General features: G+C 37.8%; 1 protein-coding gene across 1 annotated transcript in view; it reads right to left on the bottom strand.

Annotated features, from left to right (window-relative positions):
* Positions 1-27,843, bottom strand: part of SLF1 (SMC5-SMC6 complex localization factor 1) — an 85,886-nt gene that overhangs the window by 28,372 nt on the left and 29,671 nt on the right. Inside the window, exons 6-11 of the mRNA XM_036742226.1 lie at positions 22,918-23,061; positions 17,848-17,901; positions 15,007-15,165; positions 13,751-13,914; positions 8,370-8,501; positions 7,466-7,631 (exon numbers count right to left, since the gene is read on the bottom strand). Coding sequence (XP_036598121.1) covers positions 7,466-7,631; positions 8,370-8,501; positions 13,751-13,914; positions 15,007-15,165; positions 17,848-17,901; positions 22,918-23,061 — 819 coding nt within the window. The remainder of the gene's footprint in view (positions 1-7,465; positions 7,632-8,369; positions 8,502-13,750; positions 13,915-15,006; positions 15,166-17,847; positions 17,902-22,917; positions 23,062-27,843) is intronic.

The following is a 27,843-nucleotide window of genomic DNA, read 5'->3' as shown; positions in this document are numbered from 1 at the left end:
AGTAAAACAAATCAACACACTGGCTATACATCAACCCTTTTTCAAAGCACTTTCTTTCCATGCACGTGATTTCAGCTGGTCTTCAGAACAATCCTGTGATGGAGGCAGGGTAGATACTATCTACTCCATTTTATAGACAGAGTTGGGAACTCAGGCTAAAAAGGGTTTGGTGGCATGGCCTTTTTTTGATAGAAAAGAGGTGTAATTAAAACTATAACAGGTCTTTAGACTTCTAGTCCAGGTTCTTTCCATTCACTTTTGTGGATGAGCCCACGACAGGCTGCTAGAGAGAAGAGCTTCACCGAGTACCATAAAATGGAGTATGACAATAATTTAATGTACTGCCAACTCTTTCAAAACAATAATAGAAGTGGACGTTTATACTGTGCTCGAAGGTTTACAAATGTCTAACGAACATTATTTCATTTCATCTTCACATCAAAGTGAGTGCTCCAAGTATAACAGCCCCCTGCTTTATAGATGAGAAAAGTAGGGCCTGGTGACATTAGGGGATTTGCACATGGTTACATAGTTCCTTAATGTCTGAGGTAGGATTTGAACACAGGAGAGAGTGAGCGTTGTAGTAGAAAGAATCCACAACTAGGAGCTAGATAACCTGGGCCATAATTAGAGCTCCATCCCAAAATAGCAATGTGAATTCTGCTAAGTGATGTTTCTGAAGCACAGTTTTCCCATTTGTAACACAAAGAGGTTTAACTAGGTAATACTTAAGATTTTCTTTAAAGTACAGTTTTATTTCCTTTCATTGTAGCAAGATAAGAATATGAAAGAAAAGATATCACAGGAATTTTAGAAAAAAAAATGGCAGCCAACATTAGATCATAGTTCTACAGCTGGAAGAGATCTCAGAGGCTGTCTGGTATAGCCTCTTCATTTATAGACGAAGAAAGAGGCTGAGGGATGGTAACTTGGCCAAGGTCACACAAAAGGGAAAAGGATCAGAGAAAGGATATAAACCCAGGTTCTCTGACTCTGGAGCTGGTGACTTTATCCACTCACCGTACCACACCACCTTCTTTTTCTCACTGACAATTACAAGAAAAAAAAAAGGAAGAAAGAAAAAAGAACAGAAAAACCAATAGGTGGAGACTAAGGGGACATTTTATAAAAGTATAAAAGGCATAGAGCCTCATTTGGGTTTCCTCGTGATCTGCAATTCTAGAATTACCTCTGTGTGTTGAATAAGGGTGTCCCAAGGAGAGATGATAGAGACAAGCTACGAAGCTCTGTAGCTGCTGCCCATGTCGAATTTGCAGCTCCTTTAAAATATGAGACACAGCCCACCTCTGCCCTTTGCCAAGGAAAGCCCAAAGCACTCTCAGATTCACGACAATGAAATTCACTGCCACAATGTCATTTGGCAAGACTGGCTGATTGACATTATGACAAAACAACATTAGCATAAACTGAGGACTTCTGTTTAGCTAATGACTTAAATTGAATGCTTCAATGCTGTAAATCAAGAAACAAAATGCTTTACCCTACTGAAAGTGATGTCTGTGAACATGCATGGAATTCTTTAAATTGAAAACTGCCAGAGAGACTGAATTAAGGACAAGGATGAATTCTAGCAGTGAAAATTAACTTAATAGAAAAAGTTCATATGAATAAAAAATCCTAATCAAGTCTTAAGAAATAAAATACTAATTTGAAATGTTTAAGGCTAGTTCTCTAATATCTAATAACGCTACAATTTACGCGGCAGTGACTTTAAACAAATATGTTGCTCTTATTTATAAAGTGTAATGAAAATCTTCAAGCTAAGTACATAAAATCTGTTACTATTTACAACTTTAGTCTGCTTTCTAAGCATTTTCACATTGGTAGTAGTCCTTTGGTGATTTAGTAAACTGTGAAAAATGCTGTGGTCTATATTATTGTCTTCAGATATAATGAGCAGTTTCATCTAATACAATCAAATGGAAGAAAGGAAGAAATGCTCCACAAAGTGAAAAGACCTTTTTATCTGTAATGATTTTAGCATTTAAAAAAATAAATGAAAGGCAGATTAAGCTGAGCAAGCACTTGATAATCTATAAAGAAGTTACCAGCTTTATCCAGCATCCTCTCATTTAAAGATGAGAGTACTATATTTAGTTCTAGTTATAATGAATGTTTTCTGTTCCTGTACTCTTGTGTAACTATGCTTCTTTTTAAACCCAACACATACACTGAGAGTGCCTACTCACCAGTTTCAACTGTCACATAGTAAGGGGCCTGAGTCCCCAATTACCCTGTAGAAGAACAGCTGAATCATAGGACTGTGGCCAGGACAAGGGGACAAGGTACAGAGAACACACTATGTACTTTTTTTGCAGAGCAAATTCCCTTTTTAGCCCCTGAATCTTAGAACAGATGCCAGGAGCCAATTAAAAACAAATCAAAAACAAAAACCACACAGCTTTTTAAATCATATCTCTGACAACTGCCTAAATGAAGTCTTAAAATTGATAGCAAACTAATGCTATGATATTGAATAAGCATTATTCTGCTTACCTCCTACTGTCCTCTGCCCCTAAGCATGGTCAAGCAACTGGTATTATTATATGATAATAGCTAACATTTATACAGCGCTCACTATGTGCCAGGCATTGTGCCAAGGGCATGACAATTATTATCTCATCTGAGCCCCACAACAACCTTGAGAGGTAGGTACTATTATTGTATGACCCCCTGTACTGCCCCCTCCCCAGCTCTGGCCACACCTATTAAGTTTATCCAGGTGCATAAAATATATATTAAAAATTAAGGCACATATATTTTAGACACTAAGCAATCAGGGATTGTCTCAATTATCTTTGAATACACTGCTTTGCAACTAGGAGGTGCTTAATAAATCCAAGTTTATGTCAGACCTTGTCACATGTAAATCGCAAACAAATTAATGAATAGGAAAGTTTACAATTGTTAATACTTGCACTATTGATATAAGCAGCACCACTCACCTTGGGGCATGACCTAAGAAGGAAAGAAGCCTCATTTGAGACTTGCCTGGGGGAATTCCAGACACATCATTCATTACATGTTTCTGTTTCCACACTCGTGATTTGTTATCTCATTAATATGAAATAGAAAAATTAAGGAATTATGGCGCCATCATATTTCTGGTGTTATCATCATTAGATATAGATATAGATATGTACGTATGCACTTATGTATGTATGTATATATATTTCAACCCTTCAAGAATCCTTGTAATTTCACCTGGGTGTAACTGTCCACCACCATAAACTGAACTGCCTCTCTGCCTTAAGTGGTTTTTGGGGGTTGTGTGGTTTGGAAAATCCATTTTCTGAAAGGTAATCTTCTAGTGATGAAACGGTGGAATGTAGCTCCCTTTTCGGACAACAGATAGTATTTGTTTTAGGGATCACACTTGCTATCTTTCTAGATCTGTAGGACCTACCAAAGATTGTGCTCTGTTATAATAGCCTCTGACAGCATATGGTCACCTCCACGTGTCAGAGGAAGGCTACTGAGAATGCATTAGATTTAGATGTTATACATCACATTTACTTCATTATTCCCTTGGGATTTTGCTCCACTTTGGATGAATGGTTTATTTCTGATGAGAAAGTTTAAATGCCCAACTAGAGTCTCAAACTTTTTATAACAACTTGAGCTAAATGCAATGTCATCTCTGAAGTAACTATACTAGATTGTGATACATACAGTGAAGAACACTGGTTTTTGCATCATAAGACCTGTGTTCAAGTCCCAATTCAGGCTCTTACTAGCTATGTGACTCCTGGCAGGACATTTTTCTACTCTGAACATTGTTTCCTCGTATGTGAAACTGGTATAGTAATAGCTTCATTTTATTTCTTTCTTTCTTTTTGCCTTTTTTTTGGGGGAGGCAGGCATTTGGGGTTAAGTGACTTGCCCCAGGTCACACAGCTAGTACATGTGTCAAGTGTCTGAGGTCGCATTTGAACTCAGGTCCTCCTGACTCCAGGGCTGGTACTCTACTCACTGCGCCACCTAGCTGCCCCCAATAGCTTCATTTTAGTATGTTAATGCTTTCTGTTTAGCTTATACTATAATAGCCTCATTTTAGAATGTTGATGCTTTCTGTATTGCCTTATTCATACTAGCATGCTAATGACTGACTCCTAAGTGGAAGAATGTTGTAGAAGTGATTGCTGGGCTTCCAGGCTTCATGGGCTGTGGGATCACAGAACACTCTTCAGGACCAAAAAACACCTCAAACTCCTCCTTAGGGACTAAGTTTAGAGTGTGGCTCCAGGATACTATATCATCACATTACGGTATGATTAAAAAGGAAATCTGTGTTACAATTTATAGTAATATCTCTCAGGATCAAGTGAGATGTCACATATAAAACACACCATGAATTATAGTAGTAGTGTAAAACAGTACTGTTTAAGGCAGAGAGGCAGTTCAGTTTATAATGGTGGACAATTATTCCCAGGTGAAATTACAAGGATTCTTGGAGGGTTCAAATATATATATATATATACACACACACATGCACGCATGCGCACACGCACACACACACACATACATACATAACTATATCTAATAATAACACCAGAAATATGATGGTACCATATTTCCTTAATTTTTTTAAATTTTGGTGAGAAATTAAAGATAGATAAGGTATTTCAGTAATATAGATACACACTTTGGTAATTATGTCTTTATCGGTAATAAAAATCGGGTGAGAATATTACAACACGGGCTAAGGAAGCAGATATTCAAAATATTTATCATTAGCTCCTACCCACGGGAACTCTGAACCACGGACCTTCTTTTCATACAACTCATAAGTAAATAAAAATCTAATAACAGACTCTGCCTTGGACTTTCTGTGTAACCTTGAAAATGGTCACAGGTGCTATGGTGGTTCAGCCTCAAGATGCCATCTCTTGCCTTTATACCTTAATAGAACTTCCTGCATTTTTTAAGAAGCCAGACCACCGTCAATGTCATCATCGTCACAAAAGCGCTGTGGGGTAGGTGTTATTATTATTATTCCTATTTTACAGATGAGGAAATTGGGGGCAGAGGTAATGTGACTTGCCCAGGGTCCCACAGTTAGTGTCTGAGGCCTGATATGAACTCAGGTCTTCCTGACTTTTGTCACTTGTCATTTAAGTTCAAATGAGAATTAATGTGATCTTATTAATATTCTCACTATTTCTAGTAGAATGGCTGAAAGGTTGGTATAACAAATAGCCCAGATGCTACACTGGTATCTTTGAAATGTAAAAGACCCCTGCGATTACACATAACATTCTCCAGGGAGTATTTTTTCACATGGAAAAGAATAAAATAGAATGAGAAGATGTGGATGGGCTGTAATCTGCATCATTAGAGTAAGTACTCATAGAGAGAAGACTCATTAGAGTACCAAAGTAAGTATAAATGTTTGTTGGAGGTGACTTGGTTTGGGTCAATGTGGCAATCTTGACTCAAATTAATCTAAGTTTTTCACTATAAAATAGGAGGCTGAACTCAGTGATAATGAGAAATTGGAGAAGATCAAGAGTCAATGGGGAGTTCCATATCAAAATTATAGTAGAACATATATAACCAAATAACTAATTACTGCATTGAGAGATGCCATAGTTCCAACTTATTTTCCTTTGATGCCAAGGATCATATCTACTGAGTTTTTGCTCCTTTCTAAAGAAACATTACTAAATCCTTTTGTTTTTGTATGATTTTAATTTCAAATAAATGTATGTAAGTGCACATGCACATACATACCCCTCTCCCCCAGAAAGTCATCCTCTGTACAAAGAATAGGGAGGGGAAAAAAAGGCAGTTCAACAAAACTTAAAAATATACATATTCAGTCTGAGGATATAGGCAATGTTACATACTCACTATTTTTCTGAACTCTTCTTAGGGAACAGGCTTGGTTATTATAATTATACTCTATTCAGGGATTTTTGGGGGTAGGGTAGATGGGGGTTCTCTCCACTTATATTATTGTAGCTATGTTTCTTGTTTTACTGGTTTTGCTTATGTAACTGTGCATCAGTTCATCTAAGTCTCTCATGCTTCTCCATAATTTTCAGTCACCATTTCTTACTGTGCAATAATATTCCATTATATTCATGTACCACAATTTGCTTAGCTATTCACTACTTAGTGGCATGTACTTTGATTAGTTATTTGCTTCTGCAAAAACTGCTACTATAAAACATTTTAGTGTTTTCTCTCTTTGATCACCTTGGGTATGTCAGATAGAAGAATTTGTGGATCAAAAGGCATGGATATCTTAGGCACTTTGTCATCATAATTCAAAATTGTTAACTGGAATGGTTAGACCACTTCATAGCTTTGTCAAAAATATATCAGTGTTCCTGTGTTTCTACAGCATCTACAACATTGACTATTCCTATCTTTTGTCAACCCTGCCAACCTGTAAGCCTTATTATCACTTAATATTTTCAAGTGTTAAGTATCAAGTCATACCTTCATATCTTAGATTCTTTAGTATGCATGAAATCAACAAGCAAAAAGATTCTTTAACCCAAAGCAGATTTAAAGTTCAGTTGGACATTGGCCACTATGATACTAACAATATTAATGGTTAAATGAGATTAAGGAAGTAGCCCATGGTGACTCTCCAGTCATACTCAAGTGACATCATCAGCCTTCATTCTTCCACTCACTGCTCAAGCCTGCAGCCTGACAGACCCCTTCCTTCTTTCCCTTTTGCAACAGGCGTAAGTACAAATTTCTTTGGTCCTATTTTTACCGCTAGCCAGACAGCTCACCAACTATCAAAGTATAGGTTAGGAAAAGAAGTCAAGACTGACTCAGGTCAAAAAATGGACCCATTATAACTAATTTAGGGAATGAGAAATCATAGCAGTATTTGAACTGACAGAGAAAATCAGAACAATGGATAAAATTTGAAACTATCTGAGAAGCTCATGTCTATGATCTTCCAAGAGTTAGGAAAATAAGAACTAAGTTCAACTGCTACTTTAATTGCCTGAACTGCTGGAAAAAGACTGTTGGGTATATGTATATATATATAGAGAAAGAAATCAGAATAATGATCCCTTGATAGCCTTTAAGATTTTTTTTTAAGAACTCATTTGTTATTTCCTCAGTCACATTCTGAAACCTTTATGGTTTGGCTCACCTCTTTATCTGTATTCTTTATGCATTGAAATGTACATAAAGTGAAAAGATTAGAAACCGCAAGCAATAATAGAATGTAATTAGCATCTTACACTTAGAAGGTATTATCTATGGCCATTAATCCCGAAGACTTTTCATTCTAAACTCAGTAGCAAATAGATATGCTTGTGCATGTATGGCAGATATGTATTTTTTACCCCGGAGAAAAGTAAACCAGAGAGGCAGGAAAGAAAGAGAAAAGAATGAATGATCAAAAGTACTTTTTTTTTCTTGTAGACCAATTATTTTTAGTCGTCATGGTAAGGCAAATTCTACTTACATCGTTAGATCTGAATTTTTGTTTTTGAGAATATATAGTCCAATCCAAAAGCATAGTTATTGGCTTGGTAAAAAACACTGAGGTTTCATTTCCAGACCAAAAGGTTTCAAGAAGGAAGGCCTGTTCTGGGACTTTTAGGCTCTGAGAATCTGCCTCTTCATATAATCTAGGAAAAGAATGAACAAAACTTAAATGGAAATCAATTTGATTATTGTAGTTACTTAGGAGAAAGTATCAAGTCTCTTGTCAAGACACACACGAGTTAAGTGATTTTCAAATATAGAACTATCACTATTTTTGATGAATCATATGTAGAGTAACGATGACAATCAGTCAGACTGAAATAACTCAAATGTTGTGCTAACGTTGGATAAATAGGATTATAATATTGGAGAAGAGAGGAAAAAAGCATAGTATCAGGCTATAAAATAACCAACAAGGTACACGTATTGGCTGTTCAATTTCAGGATATGGAGATGAAACTTTTCAACACTTACATGTACAAACTGAATAAATGAGTGTTATGCCCAAGAAGGATTTTTCACTTAAGCATTCAATTACTAAAGAATAAAAAATTAAAACCTGAAAAATGAAAAGCCTCACACCTTTGTGATATAAAATTAAACACCTATCCAAATGTATAACTTGGTGAAAATAAAATATGAACTGCGAAATAGAAAAAAGACTAGATAAACCATCTCTACTGCTGACAGAATTTATCTTTAATGCCAAAAACTAAAAAAAAAAAAACCCAAAACAACCACCTACCCCTAAATAACTGTATAAAATATAGACAGAAAAGATAACAGATTTTTTGCACAAAACTTCAGAAATTAAAGTGGAAAATAGGCACACAGGAACAATGCAAATGGAGGAAGAAATGTTCCTTCATGTAAAAACTCACTTGTGATTCAGATGCTGGACTTCGCTTTTCATTAGCTTGAAGAAGAATGTTAGTAATGCTGCCTTGAGCTTCTTGGACACAACAACTCCTTGTGGAAGTGGGTGACAAAAACTTTCACTGAAGAGGCAGGACCTGAAAAACAAGAACCCACAAATCTCCAAGATTCAAACAAATTCACTGATTAATTGACGGACAAGCGCCTCTTTTAAAATAACGCCAGAGTTTAAATAACAGTTTGATCAACAAATTATGGAACAAGTTAAACAAAGCGACGTGATTAATATTTGTGCCTCCTTTATGAAGGTAATGACAGGTCGAACCCTCCAGCAGTTATCCTTCCATTACTTTTAGCAATCGGTATACTTTATCGTTGCATGTTTTAAAGAATACAAACCTAATTTCTCTAATTCTTCTCAGTGATTGCAATGTTCAACTGTCTTATGTTATTGTCTTCACATCTTCCTTATTTCTCTGATAAATGGGAGAATGATGAATACTGAACTTAATTGGTGTAGGCCTTTAGCAAATAAAAAATTACCTTGAATATTTAAATGCTTCCAAGTCTACCTTCCTTTTTCCACAAAATCATCTCCATGTTCACTGTTTAACAAAGCATAGTTATGAAGTTTTAAAAAAAATCACAATATTACTCCTTTTCCTCTTCTCCAGTGCTTCTCATAGAGTCAGATTACTCAGGTGCACAAAGTCATAGGGGCACGATGGGAAGAACAGTGACTCTGAAGTCAGACGCTCCCTGTATGACCTGGGCAAGTGACAACCTTACTGGGCTTCAGTTTCTTCATCTGTGATCCTCTGAGCCACAGAGACAGGATGAAAAGATAATTTCTTCCAAATTTATATACCAACATTATTATTAATGTCACTTTATCACTACATTCTCATTTTTTAGTTCATTTACACTGCTTATATTATGTTGTTTACACATGGTTTCTCATCATTTCTGCCTCCCTGCAACCATCTACTATGAGGCAGTGAGGTGGTATGGTACACAGAGTGCCAGACCTGGAATCAGGCGAGACCTGAGTTCAAAACCTGTCTCAAACACTCGCTAGCTGTGTGACTCTGAGAAAATCACTCACCCTCCCTTAGCCTCAATTTCCTCATCTGTAAACTAGGGAAAATATTTGCATTTATTCCTAGGTTTGCTATGAGGCTCAAATGAGGTAATATAAGTAAAAGTACTTTGCAAACCTTAAGGTTCTATATGATATCTACCATCATTTCTATAATAAACCATGGCTCAGCTGAGAATATTTTCCAAACTAGGTTATCAGACAAGGTCCTCCACAACTTGATTCCAACTTCACTGTCCAACCATTCCTTTCAAAGACAAACTGCTCGGTTTTCACCCAAGCAGTTTTTCGAATATACGGCTCCTGCCTAGCATCCCCCAGAGCCTCTGAGAGAAGTTTGGTGGAATGGAATGATCGCTGGCTTTGGGGGACAAAGAATCAGGGTTGGAGGGGGGCCTGAAGGGAGGAAAAGATTTCAATTCTATTCAGCAAACATTTATTAAATGTCTACAACAGGGCATTGAGGAGATAAAGGAAAATGACAGTTTCTTGTTAATGAGTTATTATCTAGTAGGAAAATGAGTATATCAGGGTTCTTCACTTTTTTGTGTCATGGACCCCTCTGGCATTGTGGTAAGACCCCTTTGCAGAACAATATTTTAGAATGTATAAAATAAAATACAATGGACTACAAAGGAAATCAGTTATATTTAAGTAAAGCTTTAACCCTCACCCCCCATTCAAGTCCATGGACCACAGGTTAACGACCCCTAAACTAATGTGTACACAAATAATTATGAGTCAGATTGAACAGCAGAAGTCAATTTGGGGTGCAAGGGGGAAGGATGCATTTCCCTGGAGGTTCAGGGAAGGCATCAAAGCAGGACTTCATGGACGAGGTTATACCTCGGCTCAGCCAAGAAGGAAGACAAAAATTTTAACAGGCAGAGATAAAAAAGGAAATGTTCCAGGCATGGGGTGCTGTGTGCAAAGGAAGAAGGAGTGAGAAGTAACAAGATAGCATGGAGACAGGAGAATAATGAGGAGTCCAGTTTAGCTGGAACTTTAAATGAATACCACTATAAAACAAGGGAGGCTGAAACCAGGCTTTGGAAGGCCTTGAATGCCAGGTTAAGGAGCTTGTGTTCTATTGCAAAGACACTGTGGGGTGGGAGGGAGGGAAATTCAGAGGATATCTGAGCTAGCAGTGACACGATCAGATCTAAGGATGAGAAAGAACGCTTTGGCAGCAGTATGAAGGATGGACTGAAGAGGGGAAAGACTAGAAGAAGACAGAACATTTAGGTGACTATAACAAAGTAGGCAAGTCACTTCACCCTGTTTGCCTCAGTTTCCTCACCTGTAAAATGAGCTGGAGAAGGAAATGGCAAACCACTCCAGTGTCTTGCCAAGAAAACCCCAAATGGGGTCACAAAGTGTTGGACATGACCAAAACAACTCAACAACAGTGGTTCACATGAAAGGCAGCAAGGTTGTGAGCCAGCACAGTCATGAAGGAGATAAAAGGAAGACAGACGCTTGTTATACCGTGCAGACAGGATAAGTAGAATCTGATGAATGACGAGGTATGGAGGAGTGAGAGGAAGGGTAGAGTCCAAGGTGACTCCAAGCTCGGGTGACTTGGGGAGCGGTGATACGATCCAAACAAACAGGGGAGGTATGAAGGAGGACAGGTTTTGGAGGAGGGATGGTGAGTACGCTTTGTACCTATCACTTTGTAAGGGTACTATACTACCTCCTGCCTTTCCAGTCTTCTTGTATTTTACTCTTCTCCCTCCCCCCACCCCCAAACACTCTATGATCCAGTGACACGGAGCTTCTTGCTGCTCCTTGAGCATGACAATCCATCTCCTGACTCAGCGCCTTTTCACTGGCTGTGCTCCAAAGTTCTCCCTCCTTACTTCTGTCTCCTGGCTTTCCTCAAGGTTCAGCTCAAACCCCAACTTCTGCAAGCTTTTTGCAGCACCCCTTGTAGCCCAATTTGGCAAATGGTCACACAGTCACTGCCTGAAGACCTCTAATAAAGGGGGAACCCAATTCCTCTTGGGACAGCAGATTCCACTTTCATATAAGAATAGTAGCTGGTATCTACATAGTGCTTTAAGGTCGGTGAAGCCCGTTAACTCACTTGATGCTCACAAGCGCCCTGGGAGGAGGGTGCTACTCTTATTCCCATTTCAGAGGTGAGGAATCTGAGGCTAAGAGTTAAGTGGCTTCCCTGGGGTCAGAGCTCCTAGGTGTCTGAGGCAGGACTGAACTCGGGTCTTTCTGACTTCAGGTCTAGCACTCCATCCGCTGCTCCACCTAGCTGCTGTTCTCATCGTTAGGAAGTTTTTGTTTTTACAGCAGAAGTACATTGGATTCTCTGTAACTTCTCTCCACTCTTCCCTGTTCTACCTTTGGGAACAAGTGGAACAAAGTGAATCCCTTCCAGGTGATAGCTCTTTAAAAATCAGAGGACAGGTCTTATTTCCTCCCCTATCTTCTCTCCTTCAGAGTAATCCTCCTCAAGTTTTTTTTTTAACTGATCCTTATGTTGCAAGAATCGAAGATCCAATACTCTTCTGACTGCTCTTCTTGGGGTACTCATCAACCTATTAATGACCTGTCTAGATGCAGCACCCAAAACTAGGCAAAGCGTTGTGGGCAGACCTGACCAGGGTAGAGTCCAGTAGGACTGTCATCTTATTGGTCCTGGACATCAGTAATCTCAATGTAGCTACAGTCTCATACAGTAGCTGTCACATAATACTGTTGATTCATATTCAGCTAGCAAGCCACTGCCCTCCCCGCCAATCATTTTTAGTCAAACTATAATCTAGTCATGTCTCCTCGTCTTGTATAGGCAAAGTTGATTTTTTTTATACTCCAGAGGTTTGGGCTAAACTGGGAGAGTTCAGTTTGGAGAAGGCTTACATGGACTGTGATAACTGTCTTTAACTATTAGAAGGTTTTCATGTAGAAGGATTTCATTTAATCTGCCTATTCCAGAGGGCAACACTAGGTGTGATGAGTTTAGAAGCTGCAGAGAGGATTATCTTAGCTCAACTTATGGAAAAATTCTGAACAATTAGAAAGTGTTGAGGAAGTAGTGGATTTCCTTCCCTTGTGGTCTTGTTGGGAATACTATAGAGGGGATTCTTGGTTAGCAATGGGCTGAACCAGACAGACTCTGAGGTTCATTCAAATTCTTTAATCCTGTGATTCTGTAACATATGAAAGGGCTGGAGAGACTATACATAACTAAGTACAAAATTCTGTGAAAAAGACTTTAAGTGCTACAGGAGTTCAAAGAGAGAGGAGAATTAATGAGGGCCAGAGTGATCAAAGATGACTTAAATAAGGAAGTGGGCTTCGAGCTGGGCCTTGAAGGAGCAGTAGCATTTGATAATATAGGGTGAGTTCTGGGGACAAATGGGACAGGGAGCACAGAGCATAATTATGAAGGGTCTTGAAAGCCAGGCAGAGAAGCCTGGACTTCAGGGTAGGTACTGGGAAACTACTATAAATTCTCAAATAATAAGATAAAAACAGTATGTGAGGACAATTAGCCTGGCAAGGATATGACAGAGGTGGGGAAAGAGACTAGATTTAGGATAACCAGTTAGAAGGCTTGTAATCTAAGTGTGAGGTGATAAGGGTATGGAGACACAAAGTGACTTACAGGATGGAATGGAACTGGAGGGAGGGGGCTGAAAGTTACTTATAAAAAGAATTATAGAATTTGTATTGTGGTATACTGGAGAGGGAAGAATCAAAGATAACTTTAAGGTTTTTGGCTAGGGAGATTGAAAGAATGGTGATAAAAACAGAAGAGTTATTTAGTATGATAAAAGAAATTACCTTGGTATATATAAAGCCTACTACTGAACATATAAATTCACTATTTTCCTAATCTTCTCCTATTTTATGACTCACTATGGTATGGAGGGGACTCTGGGTTCTTGAAAACCATACCATTGGATTGTAAGCTGTCACACTTTACCAAAATGGAAAGGTTTCAAATAAATGCCTAGTAATTAACCATCTATCTTTTGTCTAGGGAATCTAGGTAAGGTCAGAAAGGTTCATCACCAGGTTTGTCACAGTGCGGTGAATTTTTTAGTTACAGAAACTCTCTAAGGCTCTCTATGAAGTCACAGATGGGTTGCAATTTGAACTGGAGGTGAGTACCCATATTAATAAAACCACTGATCTTCATAATGTTGAAGTATTTTCCTAATGAAAAAATGGTTCTTCTAGAGAACAATCTATAATAACATGTTCCATATTTATCTAATATTCATAATGGTCTGAATGTATATTAATAATCTTAAATTCCCCTACCTGATAAGTACTTCTACAAAAGGCCATGTTCCTTTCATACAATTTGGACATTGAAAAAATTTTAGATAATAGCTCAACATGGCGGGAGACTTCCAAGGAGGATGGAGATGCAGAAGAATTGACAAAACACGGAAGTACTGATCAATCAAGGTCTTTATATCATCCTGTTATAAAATGAAAGGAAAACAGTCGATTACTAATGGCTTTTTGACATACATTACTTGACCCTCTATTGTGTCCCTCCTCTGGTCATCTGTCTTACAAATGTGCACTCTTAAAGAACAGGTATTTCACATTTCTTGCCTTTTTAGTGGGTTGGGGAGGGGTGTGGAAAAAGAAAGAGAATTTAGAACTGAAAGTAAAAATTAAAAATAAAAAAGAAATAGTATAAGCTTTACACAGGAAACAATACAGTGATTCAGTTGTTGCATGATCTAAAGCAGTAGTGTCAAACTCTGCAGGAAAAAGTGCTCTGAACCAGATGAAAATGTAACTGGAAAATGGTTAACAAAATAAATAAAAATACAATATGACAAAGATAATGCTAATTTGTGGTTTTCTAAGTCAATATGTGGCCCTATTTGAGTGTGATGCTACTAGTCCAACCACAGGGTGGAATCATGGACAGTTGTTGTCTCCCTATGTGTAGTTCTAAGTGAGAGATTATTTGAGAGAATGCTATTTTCTCTATCAATGCTACAGAAACTGACTTCCTGAATTTACCTGAAAGGAGTACCTAGAGTAGCCCATTTAATTAAATTCCAAGTTCTAGTAGAATTTCGGTTAGAAAATGTTTTTTATTTTCCCCAGAAATGACACTCCCAAATAAGAGAGCAGTTTTTAAAAATATACTTGTCGCTTTATGTGATTTCATGAAAATTTTGTTCATAATGAACAATTCATAGGACCACATTCCCCACCAAAGTACAACCCAATATCCATTTTAAAAGGTTTTTTTTTCCCTTTTGCCCTGAAACAAGAGGAATATGATCTATGTGCTAGAATGGTAGTTTACAGAATAGAATTCTAGTTGACTAGAATTCTAGTTGACATGTATGGGTTGAGGAGTTTCTATCTTACACTTCCTAAGGCTTAATGATGGAGGGGACGAAAAAGAAATGAATTTTGTGTAAGGAAAATGTTAGCAAATAGAAATCAGACTTCAGTTTAGGATTCATAAAATAATACTGAAAAAAGATGATTACTTGTTAACATCAGGAACACAGTTTATCACATTTAAGCATCTACTTTCTCACCTGTAGCATGTTCCTCAGAAGAACATGAAGCAGACGGACTGGAGGGATATATTGTGACTGTAGGAAAACTAGTTCTGCAAGTGCTTCTGTAAAGAACTGCCCTTCAATGAGGAATTCAATTATATTACATAAAGTTCTGGGAAGTTCAGCGTTTTTAACCTGAGAAATAAAAGAGAGCATGATTAAATAAAGAGAATGAGGAAATAAAAGATGTACCAGATAGCTGATAAAGCTAGGTTGAACCACTATCCAAAGTCACCTAATGTTGAAATTCAGTGCCGATAGGAACAGTCACAGAGGCAGTCACATACACACACACACACTTGTACACATACACATGGAAAACAGCTGTATCCTGAGTGATAATAATCCATATATTCATATCAACTACACAAAGAACAAAAATCATAAGATACAAAAACTCATTATTTTATTAATAATAAATTCATTTTAACACACATTCTGCCTTTGCTAAATGATGATTGTGGAGAGAGTTCTTATGACTCTAAGTTCTGCCATTAGTGGTTTCAGTTTGTCCAATGATGGCAATGAATGGCCACTGCAGAATGCTATAGCTCTAGGCAAACAGATAAAGGAAAATTGGGTCTGCTCAAGTGTAATAACACTGAATTTTTGTGGCGCACTGCATAATGTCCATTGTTTCTAGCTACTGATAAGTAGGTTATGCATTACACTTATTTCCTAAATAAATATTAATGTAAAGTATGCCTGAGGGAAAGTTTTGTTTAGTCCCCAATATTTAGCCATACTTAAGTACTGATGTTGCAAAAACAAATTTTTCTTTTTACTTACTTATTTTGGGAGGGAGTAAAGAGGAGGGGACTTGTTCAAGTACCAACCACCACATTATAATGCTTATAATTCTGCATTTATAAAGTTTTAGAAAAATACTAACAGTTCAACAACAGTTTAACTTTTTCCCAGTCTGCTTACCTACCTACGGACAAAAGCATGAGTTCCTTGTAACTTAAACAGAAAAGGAAAACAATCCCTTTTCCCTCCTTCCCCCCCCCAAAAAAAACTATTGACAATTATGATAATAATTAGTAACAGCTAGCATTTATATAGCACCTACTATGTACCAGGAATTTTGCTAAGTGCTTTAAAATCTCACGTGATCCTCAAAACAATCTTGGCAGGTAAACCTGGGTATGATTACTATCCCCAGATATTTTATAGATGCAGAAATTGAGGCAAACAAGAACAGGCCCAGGCAGGGTCACATAGCCAGTAAGTATCTGAGGCTGAATTTGAATACAGGTCTTCCTGACTCTAGGCTCAGAATTCTGTATGTTGCACTGGGCTGCCTGAAAACAGAAAAGCTATCTAGAATTAGAAAAGAAAAAACAACTAGAATGTTAAGTATAGCAATGATCATAACAATTAAAAATAACACTACTACTTCATCTTCATAGAGGACTTTACTCTTTATACAGTGCTTTCACATACAGCCCTTTGAGGTGAGAACTGAAGGTCAGAATTAGTCAGTAGGACCTATGATTTCATCAGTGTGGGAACTCCCTCCACCAAAGGGGAGCACACCCATTTATCCCTTAGTTTTAGAAAGCTGCCTAAAGCCCAAACAAGTTAAATGATTTGCCCATAGTTCCACAGGTAGTAATTATGAGAGGTGAGACTCAGACTCAGCTCCTTCTCACTCTACATTCTGAATTCCTGTAAGGCCTCTCACACAGGTAAGACTTCCATTTGAGGGTGAGAGATGTTATGCACCTTGCTCAAGGTCACCCAGCTAGGAAGTGGTGGAACAGACTCAAAAGGAAACACTCTTTCCACAATATCCTAATGCCTCCCAACCTGTCAGCTTCCTTTCAAGACATTTCCAATATTGATGACTTTACAATACATAAACTTGGCTAGTCACAACCTGTCTGGGCCTCAACTTCCTCATTTGTAAAATAAGGACATCAGGCTGGACGATCTTGAGGATCTCTTTCCAGCACTAAAACTCTTTGATACCAGCAGCAACTCACACCCCTGACTGGAATATTTGACTTATGCTGTCGATGCACTCATGTGGCCTTTTTTTTCCCTTGAAAAATATGGACTAAATGTCATCTAGATATCACCTAGTGTGTACACCTGCTTTGCAGACAGGGGTAGTTACTGTGAGATCATCAACATACCAGAATGATGAGACGTACAACATAGGACAACCTCACGTAAAAAGAGCAAATCTAAATCTAAAACACCGTAGAATATGACTGGGCATAGTCATCTCAACTACGATAACCACAGCAATAGTACCATAAGTCCAAGGCAGGGTGGTGGAGCTAAGTTCCACTGAGAGTGAGGAAATCTACTTATGTGACCATGGACACGTGAGTCTCAGTTTCTTGCTCAGAAAAATGGGGATGATACCTATAGTGTTTACCTAATGGCGTAGTTGTGAGGATCAAATGAGATAATGCACAAAATCAATATTTAATATTAATATCAGTTATTAATGTTAAATATTAATAGCCTCTTTATTTTCTTTGTTTCACAGATGGATTGCATCCCTGGAGGGAATATGCACATTGATGAGATCACAGGTCCAGTGAAATGCTGCAGTATTAATATTACTGTTTTATTATTTTGTTAGTACTGGAGCAGTGGTTTTTATGATTATTAACAGGCATTTTAAGCATGTCATATTTAAATACACTACCACAAGCCTTGCTGGAACTCTTTTCTTTTCCAAGTTTCAGGCCAAAGGAAATGTATTTAAAATTTGACAGTCAGCTCTGCTGTCAAAGGAAATATATTTCAGTTAAAAGATAGATATGTGAGGGTGAGAGAAAAAAAACCCAATCGACTTACCTCTATACTGTACCCTGTACTTTTAGTCGATTCCATGCAATTGTATTTCATTGCCTATAAAACATTAACACAACAATCAAAACAGAGCATTTAAAAATCTGAATTGCAAACTGTTTAAAATGAATAAATATTAGTTTAAAGGGAGACAATATACATTTGAATGAAAATCCTAATCTGATGCAGCAATTCTGAAATGCTGGGGGATGTAAGAAAAGTGAGCAACCTGTCATAGCTACAACGATAGTATTAAAAAATAGCACTGTGGCTTACAAAACTGCATACATTTCCCCAAAGTTATAAAACATCACCTGCCTTTTCTTACATCAGTGACAGTCAACGTTCAATCATTTGTATGATTTTACGACTTCCTACCTCCCCCTCTTAAGAGTTAATTAAAATTATGCAGACAAATTGGACATATGTTGGCTTGCGACAAAAACAAGGTTGCAAATTATTATTTTAGCTTCTCAAATTGCATTTAGCTTTGAAGATCTTTGCTGCTGAAGTCCTTCAAGATTCCAGATTAAAACTTTCTTAAAGTCATAATCAAGTTCAAGGTCTAAAGTTATCTACTATATTGATTTTTTGATTGTTATATTGTTGCCGTTTGTCCTTCGTTCTCGAAGAGAACCATGATATCAGACAGGTGATGCCATGACTCGAAAGTGAACTGGATATAAGGGAGGGAAGGCTGTACAAAGTTCCCAGCCTCACTTTCTCCTCTGAAGCTATCTAGGTCCAGGAGCTAGACATGGATCACGATAACTGGAGATGGCCCGGCACGCAGAATTCTGAATATCCAGTAGAGGCAGAACAGTATGGTAGAAGAGAGTGCTGTACTGGAGTGAGGGGGCCTCAGAGTGAATCCTGGTTCTACGGTCTGGTACCTGGATCTCTGGCCAAGTCACCTGACTTCCCCAGGCATCAGTTTCCTTATCTATAAAATGAAGGCGTTGACTAGATGATCGCTGAAGTACCTTCCAGCTCTAAATCTAAGAATCTATTAGAATCTTATAAGCCCATCATTTCATAGGTAAAGAGGGAAAAGCAAAAGCATTAGTCTTTTCCAAATATTAATTGCAACCTTGACATTTTTTTCTGTTGTCTTAAAGCTGCCTCAAAGTGCTAAACCTTACACATAGTAGGTGCTTTAATATTAATTGTACTATTTGTTCATGTTTGAAAGATTATACTTATAATTTTTTTATCTAGGTCAATAAAATAATTGTTTTTACAATTTGCTTAGCATAATACAAAGACATTATGTAAATATTTCCTACTATTATAAAAGGTCTCAATAACCACATGTGAGTTTGAGCCTAGGATGTCAGAAAGAGGTGAAAAGGCCTCTGTGATTCAGCCCTAAGGTCTACATAAATAATCATTCCAGCTAAATATGAGCAAGGACACTTGTGATGATTGAAACTTGGAGAGTCAGGGATATTATTACAGGTAGCCAGCCCTTAGCTTCTTCAAAGTAATAAAGATAGCTAGCATTTACACAACACTTTAAGGTTTGCAAAGCCCCTTATGTATGTAGTCTCATTTGATGCTCACTGTGATGTGCTGTCTCTTTTTATGAGTATTATAAATAATATTGTTATTTATCTCATTCCATTATTACCCTCATTTTACAGATGAGGAATTGAGTCTGAGAAAAGGAAAGTGACTGAGCAGGGTCACATGGCTAGTAAGTGTCTGAGGGAAGATCTCTAATTCCTAATTTCTTCCTCACTCCAAGCCCAGGGCTCTGTCCACTAAGCCATCTCCTGTCTAACTCAAGTGCATTGCACTGCGGGCTAAAGTTCTAAGATAACAGTAGTATGAGAAATGCAGCCAAGCATTTCTTCCACTGTATCTATTTTCCCTTTACAAAACTTAGACAACAAGGTTTACAGTATCGAGTTTATAATAAAAGGTTAATTAATATATGAACCATGCAAATATTCAAAGCCATTTAAGTTACTTCCTTTTAATTCTTATGAAGTTCTCTTGGGGAATTTAACTAGCAACCTCCCCAGAATTTCAAAAATTAAGCACAATATGACAGCATTTAGCCTGTCACAAAGAGTACTTAAATTTCATAAAGCTTCAAGGCAAAGAAGGTGAATTTTACAAAGGACATCACCATGAGTGAAGAATAGAGAGGGGCTGACATAAGCTATGATATATAGAACTTAAATCAGATATGAGAAAGTTTGTCAAGAACAGGGGCTGTTAAAACCCTAAAATGAGTAATGGAATATTTGTATGGAGGGATGTAAACGGACTTTTGTAAAAATGACGACCTGTGTCAGATGATGTGAGAATGGTCCCACATAAAGGGAGAGGATTAGATAAGTGTTGGCCACTTTGAGGCTGAGGTTGGCACTGATGGACATTCTGTCTCCCTGACTGAATGGAACAAAATGTTATTTGGGAATCATCACTTAAATTATAGCTTCAAGATCATTGCAACTCTCAGAACTTCCAAAGCTGGTGGCTGAAATTTTTCTCCTATCCACTTCCATTTCCATTATGTCAGAAAGGGAATATCAAGGAATACTTTAATATGGAGCAGTTTTTGATCTTATCAACAGTTGTAGCAAGTAAACATGCCTGGTTTCTTTTCTATGCTCTTTAGACCAACCAATAAGGTCAAAAAAAGGGTACTCAAGTTCCTTAAGAGTCCCAAGAGAGGTAATTTATTAGAATTATTTAGAAAAAAAAATGCATTTCTTTGAATCAACTCTCCTAACAATGAAAGAACAATTTTGTACTTTGACCAAGTAAAACTAATAAGTACAACAATTAAGCATTAATTAATTCTTAAAACTACGCCAAGACTTTTGGGATATCTTATATAATTCAAAGGATGATAAAGCCAATTTTTGCAGTGGCACAAAAACTGGAACACATTTTAACTGGAAAATAAGATACTACAATATTCACAGTCACATAAAAGTTCTTACAACAAATTACTACCTATAAATTTTAAATGTTCTTACTTTAAAAAGCAATATTTTGGTGCTTGTAATCAATTACCATTATGTGGTATAATTTTTGCTTCGAAGCGCCACATTTTACAAAGGTGACATTTAATTTTAAGTTCCAGCTCAAACTAGACATGAACCTCTCTAAATAAGTACCTATCAATCAAAAGTGTACACTCTTGCCTAAATGGTAGGCTTGTACACACATGTGTATGAATAATATATGTATGTATGTATTCTATTTTGTAGATAAAATCTAGGCACCACAAATAAAATCCATAAAGCACTGGAAATATCACGGTATTTCCAAGATCTATGATTTTATTGTTGTGGGTATTCCTACCATGAACACAGAGCATAGGCACTCTGTGACGTGGAAGATAGTCTTTGTGAATCCTAGTGGCCAAAAAAAAAAAAAAAAATATATATATATATATATATATATATATGTGTGTGTGTGTGTGTGTGTATGTGTATATATATACATATATACATATACATATACATATACATATACATATATATATATATCATGTTGTAACTAACCTGGTGAGAAGGCAGTTCACTAAACTTAGTTAGCTGGGATGTTCCTTAAAGGAAGGACCTTACAAGTCTATTCCAGGCCTTTACTTAAAATTTCCCAGCTTAGGAGAATGTGAGTTTGTGCTTTATGAGATAGAGACACCAATGTTACCTTCATGCCACAACACAGCATGGAAGTAAGACTTTTGAGCCATAAGATGCATCAAAAATCTGGTGTCAAAAATATATTTATGTTTTGGAAATACTTATAGAAATCTATTTCCTATCTTAATTTTAAAAATTAAAGTATTGTGGGATAGGGGATAGAGCTGGCCCTGGAGTCACTGGCTGTGCAACCAGAGACTATTCAGACAACCTTTCTAGAGCTCACAGTATAGAATAGGTGTCAATCTGCTCTGGTTATGGGAACTTTCTCACCAGGAGTTCCCTATTTCAATAAAATAACAGGTTTGATCAAATCAAACAAACAAAACAAAACAAAAAATAGAGGCAGCATGGTACAATGGATGGGAGACTGGCCTTGGGGTCTAGAACTGGACTCAAAGCCTACCTCTAAACATATATTTTCTCTGTGGCCGTGGTGATATCTACTTAATTCTCAGTGCACCAGACCACACTAATGCAGTGAGTTACACATAACTTGATGATCTCTATTTGGAGAGAGTTTCCATACCAGGAATTGCCCAGAATGATAAAATCATAGATCTGAACAAACCAAAAAACCCCAACACAAATAAACCACCTCCTCCCAATGATTGATTTGGTTCAAGTCGATATTCCCCAAATACAGAACTGACAGCTGATTTATCTATGGCATGACTGGGATGGTGTTCAAAAAATACTCCCAATACCTTGGTGACTTAGGGCTCAAAAGACCATGCCAGTAAAGCATAAGCTCTAGCAGCTTCTACCAAGCTGGAAAAGCTTTAAACATGACTATTCAAGTATAGCTATCTATCTTCCAGTATGCTATCTACTTAAGGGTGTCCATTCTCAAAACTAGCTGGCTGTGTGCCGGGCACTATTCTAAATGCTTTACGAACATCATCTCACTTGATCTTCGCAAGGACTCTGAGAGGTAGGGTATTTCCACTTTACAGTCGACAGAACTGAGGCAGACAGAAGTTAAATGACTTGCCCAGGATCACACAACTAATAAACATATGAGGCTGGCTCTGAACTCAAGCCTTCCTGACTTCAGGTCTGGCGCTGTATCTCCTGCATCTCCTAGCTGCCAAAGACGTTTGGCTACATCAACCTCTAAGGCCACGAAGGGACACTGGAGTAAGGTAGAAATATGTGTTGGTCATGGCAGTGCCTGAACCAGCATTATCACAGATTCCTGAAATATTACATGTTACACATTGAGCAAATTTGCACAGATACTGTATGTATCACCACAGAAAAGTATTTAAAAAGGAGAAACTTTTATGAGCCACATTCACTAAACACCAACAAACCTTAGAATATCGAAGTCATATTTTGGCCACATTATGGCAGAAAGAGAAATGTCTAAATTGGGAAATTGCGAGAACTTTCTTCACTTGTTCCTTACCTCCACTCTACATATGTGTTTTCTCAATGCTTTTTTCAGGTTGGCAACTTCACAGTCAGTCCTGGAATTGGTGGCTTTTTGTCCTTTAGAACGTTTGGTTAAAAGAGAATTCCTTTGAACATCTCCATCATTCTGAAATTCCTTCTACATGTATGCAAAAATATTTTATTTCAGTCAATGAGAAAAATTATCTCAGCATGAAATATGGGTTATGTCTTTTATTCCCTTCATATAGCCATGATCCAATGTCTCTTCATAGAGGAAAAGCGATCCTAGGTTCTTGGAAGTTATGTCAGCAGAGCCCAAGCTCTAGTGAGCTTTACTAGGCTAGAAAGGCTCTGGGTCTGGAGCTGACAGCAGCCTGAGTCTGGGTGACGAGGACAAGGCAGGTGAGATATGGAAAGCCTAGGTACTGATGTAGTACTCACTGGTATTGATATGGTAGGTAGCCTAGACATTGATGCATAAGATAAAATTGTTTCCACATGAGTCTTTCTGCAAATACTTCTAATGAGCTCTATAATGTGAGATGATCAAACACACCATGAAATTATGCTTTTTATTGTGTTAGGACACATGATAAAATCAATTCCACCATTTTCTTCATTTATTTCACCAAAGAAAACCCATGAGTCATCATTCCATTTAATTTTCAGTTTCCTTTTGTCTTCTGCTTTTGTGGATATCAAGAATGCCAAGCTTGGTAAGCCTCAGTTCCTCCAGTAATACATCTGCTGGTTGGTCATGGACAAATATCTCACAAGGAGAACACCTACAGTATGAAACCTGTGATTCTTTACACTCTGTTACCTTTTCTATCACTGACACCATCACTGTAGAACTGGGCTGCATAAGACTGAGATTATTTTGTACTTTTCTTCTTTTCACAGATGGCCAAGGTAAAAGAATCTGCCACCATGCGGCTACCCTACTTCATATTCAGGTGATTTAGTACTCAGAAAGCAGAGTCAGGCAGCTGCTGGGACTCAAAGTTTTTCTTACCTGGTAATAGCCTTTGGGAATCTATGAGCACCTTCATACCATCATGAGGCATCAGAGTGGGATTTTGTAGAAGTATTAAAAATGATTATTAAAGGATACTAAAGGATAATGGAGGGCGGGTGCATGTGGGTATGACACAAAAAAATCTGCAACAGGAAATAAGGAACTACAAATCAATGATGATTGACACACAGTCTTGTATTCCACTCTTGCTCTTGGAGCACCAAGGGGAAGCAAAACTCTAGTACATTGAGTGGTCCCTGAGGCATGCTTGTGGGAAGATAGGGGCAAGAGTCACACAGGCTGAGTCGGGATCTGTATCACTAAAAGAAACGTCCACGTGATTGAGATCATAGATTTATCTGAGGTTCTGAGTATTCTGTAAGACAAGGCTGTCCAACCTTAGGTTTTTATTGAAACAAAAGACCACATATTTTGATTTGCCATTTTAGTGAGAGCTCTGCGGTAGCTTGGCTTCGTTTACTAAAGCATCTATGTAAATTTCTATGCTTGTAGGCGGGCCGCATAAATCACACTACAGGCCACATGTGGCCTGCAGGCTGTATTCTGGACAGCCCTGCTGTAAGATATCAATACAATACCTAAAGTACTGCTCTCAGTGTAACATTATTGATTTGTACACATTTTTTAAATCTAGTTTTTACCAAGGTCTGTCCCTTCACAATAGAAACTCCTTGAAAGTAGGAACTATCAAAACATTTTCTCTAGTTCAGTTATATCAACCAGTGGGTATTCAAAGAATAAAAACTTCTACTTAGGGAGTTCTATTATTCAAGAGTATGTAAGGTCATAGTAATTCAGTCAAATTCTCAACTACGGCCTCTGGACCAAATGATTTCACTCGGTCTCTTGGTCTTGGACAAGATGCAGATATGTGTAGTTCTATTAGCCCATAAGGTCCATGAGAATACATAGGGTATCTTACCTAAATGTTGGATATTCCTCAGCATCTAACATCATTCTTTTTTTTTTTCTAACATCATTCTTTACATACAGTCACTAATTAATGGAATAAGGTTGAGATGAATTGAAGTTCCACAGCTGTAAGAATGACTGTCTTCATATTTAGCCTGAACCTGTCTCCCTGTGTTACTGCTCCTTCCAGAGATTTTATCTAGAGGTTTCACTTGTCTGGGTATAACATTAAAATGCGGTATATAAATATATATGTGTGTGTGTGTGTGTGTGTGTGTGTGTGTGTGTGTGTGTGTATGAACAGCAATGCTTCATAGTGTTCCTATATTCTTTGTTTTTCAAAAGTTTGAAGACTTCTTACAGTCTTTTTAAGGTTTGCCTTAAAAAAATACTGCTATATCTTTCATGGTATAGTGTTGCCCAAGTCTTCAGTGATATAATTGAAAAATTAGATACTTCTTTGATTTGTCCAGAAGCATACCAGAAAAGACACTATTCTGAGGACTACTGCAAAAATGGAATGTTATTCAAGAAGGTATTTGCTTTTTGTTCATTATACATGCAACTCATTCTTCAACTGGGGCTTAGCCAGGAGTTTTTTTTTTTTAAATAAAGCACTTCATAATTGCTTAATTATCTTTTCAGTCTTGCTAGAAGGTAGCTCTACTAAGTAGAACTTGAGTTTCATCTTAAACTGGATATCCAGTAGACATCTTAAACTCAACGTGTCCAAAACCTAACTCATTTTCCTTCCTCCTCAGCCCTTCTTCCTTCCAAACTCCTCTATTAGTTTCCAGAGCACTACCATTCTCCTAATTCTTCAGGCTCCAAATCTAGGAGTCATCCTGGATTCTTCACTATTGCTCACACCCCATATCTGAGCTATTGTTGAGACCTGTTGATTTTGCCTTTGCAACATCTCTGAAAAACACCCCCTTCTCTCCTCTGACACTGCCATCACGCCAGTGCAGGGCCTCTTCACTTCACGCCTGGACTTTGCAATGGCCCGCTGGTGGGTTTGCTCACCTCAAGCCTCTCCCTGGTCACATCCATCCTCCCTTCAACCACTTAAGTGATCTTCCAAAAGCACAGGTCTGACCACGTCACATACCCACCCCCTTAGTTCCCACTCAAGAAACTCTCTCTCTCCTCCAGGATCAAATACAGAAATCTCCGCTTGGTGTTCACAGTGCGGCTGTGAACATTCCAGGCTACTTACACTTTACTCCCTGTCCTGTACTCTATGATTCAGTGACACCAGCCTCCTTGCTGTTCCATGGACAAAACATTTCACCTCTTGGTCCTGAGCACTGTTGCTGATTGTCTCCCACACCTGGAATGCTCTGCCTCTTTATCTCTATCTACTGACTTCTTCGGCTTCCTTCAAATCCCAGGTAAAATTCTACCATCTACAGGAAGCCTTTCCCAATCCCTCTTAATTATTTCCTATTTATCCTATGTATAGCTTGTTTATACATATCTGTTTGTTTGTGGTCTCTCCTACTCCTCGAAAGCTGGGACCATCTTCAGACTTCTTTGGGTATGCTCAGTGCTTGGCAAAAAGCAGGCAATTAATAAATGCATACTGATTGACTAAGGAGACAATTCAGGGTTAGCTTGATGGAAAAATGCTATCTTTAAAGTCAAGTCTCGAGTTGGTAACAGTAGGCAGGATTCAGAAACTGGGCAATCCCATTTCTAAATGATGTCTCTATAACATGGCTTCGTTATCTGTATGAAGTGCTATGACTTCTTGGATGTCAGGATATAAAAGCAAAAAACAAAAAACCAGCAACACCAAATAGAAGTCTTTTCTATATTATCCTTTCTTCTGGGTTTCTATACTATCGCTGCCCTCCAGTTGTATATATAATCAAAAACTGACTCTATTCAATGTAACAAATATCTGCTAAACACTTAACTATGTGCAAGGTTCTTTACTGTATATACATGTTCAAGGGAAACATCAAGTTGCTACCAAAAAAAGACCACAGATGAGGGATATGGGATTACAATTGTTCACTGCAACAAAACGAGAAGTCTGCGGCTCTTCCTGCCAACTGTCACACTCTTTCTTCTTCAAGGACCCACCTATAACTCATTTAGCCAAGAAATATTTTCTCTCTGGTGACAGATAATACTGCTCTTAAATTGAATAGAGATTTGCCACAAACTAATTTATTACTTTTCCACTTGAAGGGCAGGGAATGAAGAAAAGAAAATCCAAGAGGAAAAACCAGCTGAGTGTCTTGTATAATCATTATCTAGTATACTGACTTTTGGGGGTGGGAAATTCATTTGCTTTAAAGTATTTAAAAATCACTTTTGGAGCATATTTTTAAGGATTCTGATGTAGTTGTATTTAATAAGCATTTACTTAACTCCTAATACATGCCAACCAGTTACTATGCTAAACAATGAGGTATTACAAAGACAAAAACAAAGTCATCATTGCCCTCAAGAAGCTTACTTGGGGGTGAGGGGGTGGGAGAACAACATCTATATAAATGAAAAAATATAAAATAATCCCTGAGGATAGAGGGGAAGCACAAATAATTGAAGTAAATTAGGAAAGGACTTTTGCCTTAGGAAGTAGTATTTGAGTTTACCCTTGAAGGGACTTCAGAAAGCAGAGGTGACAGTCTGAGGAAAGTCATGGAGATGGGAAATGAAATGCCCAGTATGGGAAACAATAGGCCAGTTTCTCAGGAGTGGACAATGCAATCAAGAAGCAAAGTGAAATCAGTCTGGAAAGATGGGTAGGAGTTACATTGTGAAGGCCTTAAATGCCAAACAGGGGGAGCTTATATTTTATCCTAGAAGCAAAAGAGAACCACTGAAACTTATTGAGCAAGGGAGTGATGTAGTCAGACCTGGGCTTTGGGAATATCACTGTCAGCTGTGAAGAGGATGAATTGTAAAGGGGAGAGATTGGAGAGGTAAGGAGATCAACGGAAGGCTGCTGAAATAGGCTGGGCAAGAAGTGAT

This window comes from Trichosurus vulpecula, chromosome 1 (genome assembly GCF_011100635.1).
Source record: "Trichosurus vulpecula isolate mTriVul1 chromosome 1, mTriVul1.pri, whole genome shotgun sequence".
NCBI lineage: Eukaryota > Metazoa > Chordata > Mammalia > Diprotodontia > Phalangeridae > Trichosurus > Trichosurus vulpecula.
The sequence above is the reverse complement of the archived record's forward strand: the minus strand, read 5'-3'. Positions and strand labels throughout refer to the sequence as shown.